At 47.7% G+C, this 12,927-nt stretch overlaps 1 protein-coding gene across 1 annotated transcript; it reads right to left on the bottom strand.

The window, feature by feature from the left end:
* Positions 1-971: 971 nt before the first annotated feature.
* On the bottom strand, positions 972-12,920 carry LOC127580276 (electron transfer flavoprotein regulatory factor 1-like). The gene is made up of 3 exons (XM_052033477.1): positions 12,824-12,920; positions 11,579-11,662; positions 972-1,778 (listed from the first exon to the last, which is right to left on the bottom strand). The coding sequence occupies exons 2-3, from the start codon at positions 11,621-11,623 to the stop codon at positions 1,566-1,568; spliced, it is 258 nt and encodes an 85-aa protein (XP_051889437.1). The 5' UTR covers positions 11,624-11,662; positions 12,824-12,920; the 3' UTR covers positions 972-1,565.
* Positions 12,921-12,927: the final 7 nt, after the last annotated feature.

Here is a 12,927-nt window from a genome sequence, read left to right as displayed (position 1 = left end):
GTTAAAGGAGTGGGCATAAATGGCAGATGAATTGGCTTACCACTTCCTCTTGAGTTGTGGTGGGAGAAATAAAAAATATTAAGTGAAATCAATAAATGCTGCAGGTTTCATTCTACCAACAATCTAGATTTAAATCATTTCAGCAAACTAGATTTTTCAGCAATTACCTGATTAACAATTTCATTCTAATTTCCCTGCAGAGGATTTATTAGTTTACCAACAAGCACTCTAATGCCTGATCTAGTTTGTAGTCCTTTCCAAACATCAGTCCAGATCATAGGACACCTTGGTTTCACAGGTTGCTGTAGGCACTATAGTAGCTGCCACTTGCTTTTAAAGCATTTTTTTTCTTGCAGGCAAAAATCAAAGTTGTTTCTCAACCATTTTGTGCTCCTGTAACAATTAACAAATCTAACAACCAATTCCAGAATTTTAGTTCAATTCTGTGGCCATTTTGACCCTACATCTAGCCCTATTTCATGGTGCTCAAATTGCACACGGAATGCCTAAAGTAACTGCTTTCTGCATGGGCTTTTTTTTAAAAAAAAGTTTTCTTAAACCCAGCCATGTTCTAATGCAGGAACAATTGAGGATAGTTGGCCAATTCCTTTCCAGCTCTTGAGAGCACAAGCAGTAAAGTTACCTGGATTCTGAATGCTCTGGTAGTGGAGACTATATACTGATTTCATCCTACTTTGATTGTAGAAAATGCAGTGATAACTGATTAGATCTGAAATTGCAGCCAACAGAAACAATAATTCACACACTGGGCCATACTCCAAGTGGAATCTCAGTGATCTGGTAAGGTCTACTTGGCTGTGAGCAGGCATTTCCCATTCTGATGCCATTGCACCATTAGGCTCTAACAAAGCCTGTTCCTGAGTTTTCCAGAGAATCAAAACTGCTAAAGCAAGAACTTGCATTCATGTGGTGCCTTTAGCTGCTTGCACAGTAAAAGATAAACAAGTACATAAGAAACTAATCAATAATGTTTAATCAAAACAATTATCAGTTGCACATTAAGCAAATACAATTTACTCAAACTCAGTTGTCTTAATTTTTGGCAATGATGTTTCACCCCCTTGCACCTGCATACTTTATGCATTCACACTGCAGCAGCGGTTAATCTTGCCATTATTTCAGCAACATTCAGTAATGTTCTATTGATACTGGTATTTTTAAAGTGGTTTATCCCTTTAATGAGATCAATAGAACTAAAATTAGGTCACAATCCACTAGCAATAAAACCCAACATTCTTACACTAGGCCATGAATTTTCAATTGTAACAATTTGCTACAATAATTCACTGGGTTCCACACACCTCTTCACTACAATAGAAAGCTTATTGATCTGGTTGGTTACTTACACATTAATTCTTCCATTTAATGAATGTTACTTGAATTATGAAGCTTTACACCACTTGGCTCTTAAATACACCGTATGTGATTAGTAGATTTGATTTAAAAGCATTTGTGAATTACAGGTAATATACCTGTTGATCATAGAATCACAAAGCTATGCAAAGATACATTCTGGAAGTCTGTAATTCAGTGGTGTTATAAAATCAGTCATTATTCTCTTCATAACGTTGTTTCATTGCTCTATATTTCCTAAGATAATACAAAGCTTCCAGTTCCTTTATTACAAACTGCCCCCGTGCTATTAGTTCCTTGATTTGCTCAGGATCTGTAACATCTTTGTTTTTCATGAAAGCCTTCTTAAGATGATCCTTGAAGTAATCTGCTCCTTTTGGGTATTCTTTGCCAAGGTGCAGCAACTTTAAGGCAAATTAATCAAGGGTTAATTCAATTTTTCAACTTTTACTGAATTTAAACAAATAAGTCAAACATTAAAGAACTTTGATTGCCTTCCCTGCAATTAATGGATCAATTACTTTCCTGCTCCTTATTCCAGACAGATAGTGGGAGAATTATTTACTGGTAAAAGATTTCTATTTTCATGACTTGGGCTTAATGGTTATATCTGGTTGAGGTTTACAAGGGATCAGGTTTATTATCACTGACATATGTTGTGAAATTTGCACTACTGCTTCTGCAAAATGACAGACATAAAAATTACTGTTACAAAAATAAATAAATAGTGCAGAAGAGGAATAACAGGCTGGTGTTCATGGACCATTCAGAAATCTGAAGGGGAAGACCAAGGTGTCACAATCTCAAACTGTATAAAACCAGATTTAGATTGGAAGCCTGAAGTGGTTCTTTTCCCACAGAACTGATGACTGGCACAGTAGATGCAATCTTTTTGAATTCCTTTCAACAAGAGTTAGACCTATTTCTGGTTGGGCCAGAGATGACCTTACGTAATGTAAGCACAGTACAAAATTCAAACCCAGAGCAATTTCACAGACTATTTCTCAAATGACTCCCCTCACTTCCATAACTGGCTTAGGTTTCCAGAGCAACAAACAAGCTGCTGAAAGAACTCAGTGGGTCGAACAGCAACTGTCGACATTTCAGGTCAAAACTCTGCATCAGGGCTTAATTCCTTTCCCCCGCACAGATGCTGCTCGACTCATTGAGTTCTCCAGCAGATTGTTTGTTGCTCTGGATTCCAGCATGTGTGGTCCCTTGTCTCTCTCTGGCTTGGGTTTCTAGTTTGGTTTCTTCCCACTCGTTGGAAATCGCATGGTTTTGCCAGGAGCACATTATTTTGACACATGAAGGCAGTGAGTGGAGTGGTATGCTCCTCCTGTGAAATGTGGGATATCAGGGAGAAGTCAAGTGTCCCTGACAACTAGGAGTGTTCAGCCACAGCTCCTCTCAGACTGCACAGATCAGTTGGAGCAGCAGTTGGACTCACTGAGGAACATACAGGAGGCAGAGAGTGTTACAGATAGGGGCTTCAGGGAGGTGGTTGCAATGCTAATTCAACCAGATAGATAGGTGACCGCCAGGAGGGGCAGGCAGGAGGTATAGGCATCCCTTGTGGCTGTCTCCCTCTCTAACAAGTGTATTGTTTTGGATACTGTTGGGAGTGGGTGGCCCCTCAGGGGGCTTTTGTAGTACAGGAGGGTAGGTCAAAGTCTAGGCACGCAGTGGTGAAAGGGGACTCGACAGAAAGGGAGAAATATAGGTGTTTCTGTGGCCTTGAGCGTGACTCCAGGATGGTGCGTTGCCTCCCAGATGCTAGGGTCAAGGATGTCTCTGAATGCGTGCAGGACATTCTGAAAATGGAGGGTGAATAACCAGAGATCATAGTCCATATAGGTACGAACAACATAGGCAGGAAGAGATCCTACAAAGTGAATAAAGGGAGTTAGGCAGAAGGTTAAAGAGCAGGGCACCCAATATTATAATCTCAGGATTACTCCATGTCATGTACTAGTGAGGGTAGGGACAGGAAGATAGGACAATTGAATGCATGACTGAAGAGCAGACACAGGCAGGAGAGCTTCAGCTATTTGGACCATTGGGTTCTTTTCTGGAGTAGGAGGTGACCTGTACAAGAGGTACAGATTGCATCCGAACTGGAGGGAGAACAATATCCTTGCAGGGAGGTTTGCTGGTGCTACTGAGGAGGGTTTAAACTAGTCTGGAAAGGGGTGTTACTCAAAGTAGTAGTGTATCGGATGAGCAAGATGAAGCAAATATCAAAGTTAAAGCATGTAAGTCCAGTAGGCAGGCTGGGCAGGGGAAGTTCTGATAGGCTAACCTGCACTTGCTTTAATGTAAGAAGCCTCATAGGTAAGGCCGATGAACTTAGAGCATGGGTTGGCACATGGGATCGTGATATTATAAGGGTAAATTGCAAGTTTGGATTCAGAACTGATTTGCCCATAGAAGACAGAGTAGGAGTGGAAGGTCGTTATTCTGGAGGGAGATCTGTGACCAGTGGAGTTCCGTATGGATCGGCGCTGGGACCTCTGCTGTTTGTAATATATATCCATGACTTGGATGAAAATGTAGATGGGTGGATTAGCAAGTTTGCAGATGACCCCAAGATTGGAGGAGTTGTGGACAGTGTAAAGAACGATCATAGAATACAGTGGGATATAGAACAGTTACAGATACAAGCAGAGAAGTGGCAGATGGAGTTTAATCTGGGCAAATGTTAGGTGTTGCACTGTGGGAGGTCAACAAAAGAAATGGTTTACAGCTAATAGTCGGCCCCTTAATAGCATTGAGGTACAGAGGGATCTTGGGGTCCAGGTCCATAGTTCACTGAAAGTGGCTACGCAAGTGGATAAGATGGTAAAGAAACACACACAAAATGCTGGAGGAACTCAGCAGGTCAGGCAGCTTCTATGGAGGGAAATAAACAGTCGACGTTTTGGGCTGAGACCCTTCATCGGGACTGGAAAGGAAGAGGGCAGGAGCCAGAATAAAAGGGTAGGGGGAGGAGCACAAGCTGGCAGGTGATAGGCGAGTCCAGATGAGGGGGGAGTGGGGGAATTGGGAACGTTGTGAGAAACTGGGAGGTGACAGGTGGAAGAGGCAAAGGGCTGAATAAGATGGAATCTGGTAGAGGACAGTGGACCATGGAATAAAGGGAAGGAGGTGGGGAACCAGAGGGAGAAAGGTGTGGGTGATGGGCAGGTCGTGAGGGCGGGGGAGGGGAAAGAGAGGGGTAGAGGGTGCTGAGGGTTAAGGAAAAACCAAAAAGAGGTGGGGGGGGGGGGGTGCGGGGGTATGGGCAGAAAAACGGGATTACCGGAAGTTAGAGAAATCGATATTGATGCCGTCAGGTTGGAGACTACCAAAACAGAATAAGAGGTGTTGTTCCTCTAATCTGAGTTTAGCCTCAATTTGGCAGTAGAGGAGGCCGTGGATAGACATGTCAGTGTGGGAATGGGAAGTGGAATTAAAATGCCTGGCCACCGGGAGATCCTGGCTGTTCTGGCTGATATGAAGGCGCTCAACGAAGCGATTTCCCCAATCTGCATCGGGTCTCACCGACATAGAGGAGGCTGCGCCGGATGCAATAAATGACACCGATGGATTCGCAGGTGAAGTGCTGCCTCACCTGGAAGGACCGTTTAGGGCCCTGGATGGTGGTGAGGGAGGTGGTGTAGGGGCTGGTGTAACAAATAGCATGGTTGCAGGGATAAGTGCCTGGAGGGGGATCGGGGGGGAGGGATGAGCGGATGAGGCAGTCGCGGAGAGAGCAATCCCTGCGGAGAGGGGAGGGGAAGGTGTGCCTGGTGGGGGGATCCCGTTCCCGTTGGAGATGGCGGAAGTTGTGGAGAATGGTACGTTGGATACAGAGGCTCGTGTGGTTGCAGGTGAGGACAAGGGGAACCCTATCCCTTTGGGGGGGGGGGATTAGGGGGAGATGGGGTGAGGGCAGCTGTGCGGGAAATGGAGGAGATCTGGGTGAGGGCTGCATTGATAGCACTGGAGGGGAATCCCCGTTTTCTGAAATAAAGAGGACGTCTCAGATGTCCTGGAATGGAAAGCCTCATCATGAGAACAGATGCGGCAGAGACAAGGAACTGAGAGAAGGGAATAGTATCCTTGCAAGCAACAGGGTGGGAAGAGGTGTAGTCATGGTAACTGTGGGAGTCAGTGAGTTTGTAAAAGATGTCAGTAGATAATCTGTCTCCAGAGATGAAGACAGAGAGATCAAGAAAGGGGAGAGAGGTGTCAGAGATGGACCAAGTGAATTTGAGGGCAGGGTGGAAGTTGGGAGACGAAGTGGATGAAATTGATGAGCTCCACACGGGTGCAGGAAGCAGCCCAACTGCAGTCGACAATGTAGCAGAGAAAGAGTTGGGGAGTGTTACCGATGTAGGTTTGGAACATGGGTTGCTCCACGTAGCCAACGAAAAGGCAGGCATAGCTGGGGCCCATGCGAATGCCCATGGCTACAGCTCTGGTCTGGAGAAAGTGGGAGGAGCCAAAAGAGAAGTTATTCAAGGTTAGTACCAGTTCTGTCGGCCAGAGGAGGGTGATGATGGAGGGGAACTGGTGGGTCTGTTATCAAGAAAGAAGCGGTGAGACTTGAGATCTTCCTTATGGGGGATAGAAGTGTACAGGGACTTGACGTCCATGGTGGAAATGAGGCGGTCAGGGCCAGGGAACTGAAAGTTGTTGAAGTGGTGGAGGGTATGCTAGGTGTCATGGATGTAGGTGGGAAGGGACTGGATGAAGGGGGACAAAATGGATTTGAGATATGAGAACACGAGTTCAGTGGGGCAGGAGCAGGCAGAGACAATGGGCCTACCGAGGCAGTTAGGTTTGTGGATCTCGGGCAGGAGGCAGAAACAGGCGGTGCGGGGTTGGGGAACAATGACTTTGGAGGCTGTATCTCCGGAGGCAATGAGGTCCGTGATGGTGCAGGAGACGGTGGCCTGATGCTTCTCAGTGGGGTCCTGGTTCAGGGGTAAGAAAGAGGAGCCGTCCGAGAGCTGACGTCTGGCCTCGACAAGGTAGAGGTCAGTCCGCCAGACTACAACAGCACCGCTCTTGTCTGAGAGTCTGATGGCGAGGTTGGGATTAGTGCGGAGAGAGTGGAGGGCAGTGCGTTCCGAGGGGGTGAGATTGGATTGGTGAAGTCGAGATGGTTAATGTCCCGTCAGCAGTTTAGCGATGAAAAGATCCAGAGCGGGCAGAAGGCCAGAGCAGGGTGTCCAAGAGGTGGAGGAGAGGGGAAGGGCAGAGGGGATAGTGAAGACACGGCAAGGGTGGGAGCTGGGGTCAGGGGAGGGTAGAGGGTCGGAGGGGGTCAGAAGAGGGTGGAGGGATCAGGAAAAGTGGGATGGGAGGAAGGGGGAATGAGGGGCAGGGGGAGGCATGAGGCACCAGGGGTGGGTGGGGAGTGGTGGTGGAAGAAGAGGGGCAGTGGCGGTGTGAGTATTCTCGGCCGGGAGGTGGCCCGAGCCGGAACCGGAGGGGTCCACGGCCTGGGGGCGGGCGAGCTTCCGATTCTTCCTGGACGCGAGGAGGGAGAAGAACCGGTAAAGAACCAGTACTTAATTGGGGCAAGGCTATTTTTGATGGTATCAAAAAGGAACTTTCAAAAGTTGATTGGGAGAAGCTGTTTATAGGGAAAAGGATGTCTAGCAAATGGGAGGCTTTAAAAGTGAGATAAGTCAAGTGCAGAGTGAAGATCAAGGTTGGCAAGATCAGGGAACCTTGGTCGATGAGAGATGTGGGTCTGGTCAGGGAAAAGGAGGCAAATGTCAGTTATAGGCAGTTATGGGATCAAGCAAGTCCCTTGAAGAGTATAATGGATGTAGGAGTACGCATAAGGAGGTTAGGAAGGCAAAAAGGGGCCTTCCAATTAGATAAAGGAGAATCCTAAAATACTCTATAAGTATATTAAAAGGTTAGCTAGAGAGAGAGCATGTCCCCTGAAGGATCAATGTGGTAATCTATGTGTTGAGTCACGGGAAATGGATGAGGTTTTAACTGACTATTTCTTGCCTATATTAACTGTGGAGAAGGACATGGAAGTTAGTGAATTCAGGCGAGGGAACAGTGTTATTCTGGAACATATCAACATTACAAAAGAGGAGCTGCTGGAGGTCCTGAAATGCATGAAGATGGATAAGCCCCCAGGGCCTGACCAGGTACATCCTAGGATGTTATGGGAGGCAAGGGAAGAGATTGCTGTGGCCCTGGCAGAGATATTTGTAACTTCATTAGCCACAAGTAAGGTATCAGAAAATTGGAGGACAGGTAATGTGCCTATGATTATGAAGGGCAGCAGGGATAAGCCAGGGAACTTCAGGCTGGAGAGCCTTACATCAAAGGTGAGAAAGTTATTGGAAGGGATTCTGAGGGACAGGACTTATTTGTGTTTGGAAAGGCAAGTACTGATTAATAAGGATAGTTAGCATGGCTTTGTTCATGGGAAATCACTCCTCAAATTTGATCAAGTTATTTTGAAGAGGTGACCAAGGGGATTGATGAGGTCAGGACAGTGGACATCACCTACATGGACCTTAGCAAGGCCTTTGACGAGGTCCTGGATGATAGGCAGGTCTGGAAGGTTAGATCACATGGATCCATGGTGAGTTAGCAAATTGGATACAAAATTGGCTCGATGGTAGGAGGCAGAGGGTGGTAGTGGAGGGCTGCCTTTCCGACTGGAGGCCTGTGACCAGGGTGTGCCACAGGGATGGGTGCTGGGTCCTCCATTGTTTGTCGTACATATTATCTCTAAATTAATCACAACCTTCCTATAGTGTGGCAACCAGAACGGCACACAATACTCCAAGTGCACCTGACCAGCATTTTGTACACCGTAACGTGATGTCCCAACTCTTGTAGTCAGTGTCTTGAGACAAGAGTACAAGGACAAGAATACAATTCACCGCACTACAAGGATGTGATTAAGCCAGAGAGGTTACAGAAGAGATTCACAAACATGTTGCCTGGATTAGTGGGCTTGAGTTATAAAGAGAGATTAGGTAGACTAGGTCTATTTTCCCTGGACAAAGGAGACTGAGAGGTGACTTGATAAGAGGTATATAAAATTTTGAGAACCATAGATAGGGTAAATAGCCAGCGTGTTTCCCATGGTAGAGGCATCTACAACTAGAGGGCATAGGTTTAAGGTGAGAGGGAGGAAGTTTAAAAGTAATCTAAGGGGTAAATTTTTTTCCACACAGAGCGTAGTTGGTACCTGGAATGAGCTGCCAGAGGTGTGGTGGAGGCAGGACCAGCAACAACACTTAAGAGGCATCTGGAAAAGTACTTGAATGAACAGGGCATATAGGAATATAGAATTAATGCAGGCAAATGGGATTAGCGTAGATAGACATCTTGCTCTCAGCATAGACGCAGTGGGCCAAAGAGCCCGTTTCTACACTGTACAACTCTACGACAGGCAATTGCACTGGATGCATCGAGTGCCCTCCTCCTCCCCTTCCAACCCACCCCACAACTGTCATTGTAAGTATGTTTCTGTGTAAGTCCACCCCCTGCCCATCCCAAATGCATTCAGCTTGAACCAGGTGCCACACAACCTTCTGTTGAAGTGGAGTAAAGCTTGAAATAAAACTGCACACATCCAACTCTGGAACTCGTGAAAGTTTGGTCAAAATACCTTCAAATCCTTATCCACAATTGTTTCCTTCAGACTCAGTACTTTCTTCCACATTTCCCTTCTACTGCTCAATCACTCACACTTCATGATATTAAAAGGACCATATCAGATAGAATATTGTCTATCATATTATTCAAGCATTGTATTACTTTTCTTTCCACTATTATATGATGCATAGACAGGGTGATTTAGTTGGAATATCCTGTGACAAATTTATCCTGAGCAACTTGTCATTAGAAGATCATCTTCAAATCTAACTCCAGATCTTGAGCTTATAACTAGACTGACCCACTGGTGCAGTGCAGATGGAGCACTGCACTGTTTAAATGAGATGTCGAATGTGTTTATTTTAAAGCATTCATTTTTGTAATAAACGCATAACCTGCAAGGCCAACAATTATTGTCCATCCTTAATGATCCGTTGGAAGGTAGCAAGCTGACTTCTTCAACCACTACAATCTACCTGATAAAGATACTGCCATGATTTGTTTAGGCGATTAGGATTTTGATACAGTAATGACGAAGGAATATAGGATGGTGTGTGATTTGAAAGCAAACTTAAGATGTGATGGTATTTCCATGTACGACCTTCTAGGTCTCCTGACCTCCTCATATTCTTCTAAACTTGAGTGAATAAAGGCCCAGTTGACTCAGTCTCTTCTCATAGGACAGTCCTGCCATACCAGAAGTCAGACTGGTAAACCTTTGATGCGCTCTTTGGCAAGTATATTCTTAGGTAAGTAGATCAAAACTTTACACAATACCTAATGTGCAGTCTCACCAAGCAGAATACCACAACTGCAGGAAGATTCTCTTGCTCCTGCACTCAAAACCTCTTGTGGAAAAGGCTAACACACCTTTTGCCTTAACTGCTTGTTACACCTGCATGTTTGCTTTCAGTAATGAGTGTAAAAGATTGTACATTTGCGGTTCCCAATCTCTATTTGTGTAACACCCTGCCTTTGTTTTTCCTAACTAACTGGGTAACTCTTTGTCAAACTGCAAATGCTATGAATTGCCCCGTCGCTCAACCTGTCTAAATTGCCTTGAAGCCCCTTTGCCTCCTCACAACATTGCCCAGCTTCATGTTGTCAGCAAACCTAGGATTGTTATTCAGTTCCCTCATCCATATCATTGATAAATATTGTAAGTACTAAGCCCAAGCATTGAGCCCTGTGGTACCTTGCTAGTCACTACCACACACCCCAAAGACTAATTTATTCCTACTCTAACCTGTCAATTAGTTTTCAATCCATATTATACTGCATCTGTATCCATGCTTAGTATTACAAAATCCCACAGGCTTTAATTTTGCACTCTAACCTCTTACGTGGGACTTTATCAAAGGCCAACTGAAAATCCAACCACTGGTTCCCACTTCTCTATTAAACAGTTACATCCTTTAAAAACTCCAACAGATTTGTCAAACACGACTTCCCTTTCATAAATCCATGTTGACATTGTCAAACCCCTTGATACTTTCCAAATGACATGCTTCACATTCTTTGTAATAGACACTATCATTTTCCTTACCACTCATGCTAGGATAACTGATGTGTAGATCCTGGTTTTCCGTCTCTCTCCCTTTTTAAACAGTGGGGTTATCTGTCGGAACCATTCCATAATCTATAGAATTTTGAAAGACATTAAGCAATGCATCTGCTGTTTCCCTGGCTGATTGTGGTTGTGGAATGGCTTTTGGAAATCTGAAGGTGAGACATTCACAGCAATATACCTCGCCTGTAACCTGCCCTAATGACCACAATATGTATGTGGCTAGTCCTAGTAGGTCTCTGGTTGGTGATAACACCCAGGACATTAATGGTGGAGAATTCAGCAACAGTAATGCTGAGTGTCAGGGGTAGGTTTAAGTCTCTCTCTTAATGGAGAATGTCATTGCCTTTGTGAACGTTACTAGCCAATATTCAGCCTAAGATGGGGTGTGGTTTAGATCTTGTTCCGTACAAAAATGGCCCGTAGTGCTTTCAGAATATATATCTGGAGATGAACACTGTGCTATTGTCAGTGAATACTTCAGACACAACTTGGAGGGGGCACAACTGAGCCCAAGACATTATTCTTCCAGTCACAAAAAGGTCAAAGTCAGGATAATTTTGCTGCATAATGTTCTCTCCCTTCTGTGATGGGTCAGTTCATAGTTGCTGGCAACTACTCAACAACCTGTCATCATGACCATCCTTTGTGTGCAGGACCATGAGCAGCAGCAAGCTCAGGCACCTTGGGAGAAGGCTGGGGAAATCATAGTTGTCTAATGATGCATCAACAATTGTCTCTGGGAATGATGACACCAAATGCCACTACGGAACAGGAAACCGAGCTGATTGTTTATATTTCCCCAGCTTGACCCAAGGAGGTTAAAACTGAAAGCAATGCACCCTTTTTAACACTGACCAAAGTTGGTTAATTCAAAGCAGGGATCAAGCTAGGAACTTTCTGAACTACGTGACTTAGTTGATCCTGTAGTAATCGGTACATCTATGCACTGAATCATCATTGTAAATTCATAACTAAATATTGTTACAAATAAGCCAGGAAACTTACATTTTTGTACAGTTTTATTACTTCACTTCTTAGAGGATTTGCCATGTTCCATAAAGGGCTTTCTCATCCAAACTTTCAATGATCCTGTAACAAAAAAAACCTCAAATTCAGGCACATTAAAAGACATTCTTACATCCAAAAAGTAAATTACTGGTTTGGGCTCCACGCCAGAATTTTAGCATGGAATCTGGACTGACAACAGTGACGGAGAATGAATGTCAGCGCTCGGTGAGCTTGGTGTTCGCAGCCCCAGCCTGATCTGCAACCCCGGACATATACATCTACCCCCAGACACTGACACCAACCCCCCCCAACCCCTGGACATGGCCACCTACCCACGGACACCAACTCCCGGACACCTACCACCCACCCCCAGGCACCTCCCCCCCAACCCCCAGGCACCTACCCCCACCCCCCGACACCGACACCTCCCCCCACCCCCGGGCAGTGGCACCTACCCACCCCCGGGCACCGACACCTACCCCCCACCCCCGGGCACCGACACCTCCCCCCTCCACCCCCGGGCACCGACACCTCCCCCCCCCTCCACCCCCGGGCACCGACACCTCCCCCCCCCCTCCACCCCCGGGCACCGACACCTCCCCCCCCCCCCCCTCCACCCCCGGGCACCGACACCTCCCCCCCCCTCCACCCCCGGGCACCGACACCTCCCCCCCCCCCCCCCCCCCCCCGGGCACCGACACCTCCCCCCCCCCCCCCCCCTCCACCCCCGGGCACCGACACCTCCCCCCCCCCTCCACCCCCGGGCACCGACACCTCCCCCCCCCCCCCTCCACCCCCGGGCACCCACACCTCCCCCCCCCCCTCCACCCCCGGGCACCGACACCTCCCCCCCCCCCTCCACCCCCGGGCACCGACACCTCCCCCCCCCCCCTCCACCCCCGGGCACCGACACCTCCCCCCTCCACCCCCGGGCACCGACACCTCCCCCCCCCCTCCACCCCCGGGCACCGACACCTCCCCCCCCCCCCCTCCACCCCCGGGCACCGACACCTCCCCCCCCCCCCCTCCACCCCCGGGCACCCACACCTCCCCCCCCCCCCTCCACCCCCGGGCACCGACACCTCCCCCCCCCCTCCACCCCCGGGCACCGACACCTCCCCCCCCCTCCACCCCCGGGCACCGACACCTCCCCCCTCCACCCCCGGGCACCGACACCTCCCCCCCCCCTCCACCCCCGGGCACCGACACCCCCGGGCACCGACACCTCCCCCCTGGACCTACCGCCGCCGCCGCTCCCCGGGTCGCCAGGAGCCGTAAAGCGACCGGTCGCAAACGGCAGGGCCGCGCGTCAATGGCCGGTGGCGCGCCTGCGCCGTGCAGTCGCG

The sequence above is a fragment of the Pristis pectinata genome, chromosome 19 (assembly GCF_009764475.1).
Source record: "Pristis pectinata isolate sPriPec2 chromosome 19, sPriPec2.1.pri, whole genome shotgun sequence".
NCBI classification, from domain to species: domain Eukaryota; kingdom Metazoa; phylum Chordata; class Chondrichthyes; order Rhinopristiformes; family Pristidae; genus Pristis; species Pristis pectinata.
This window is presented reverse-complemented; position numbering and strand designations above follow the sequence as displayed.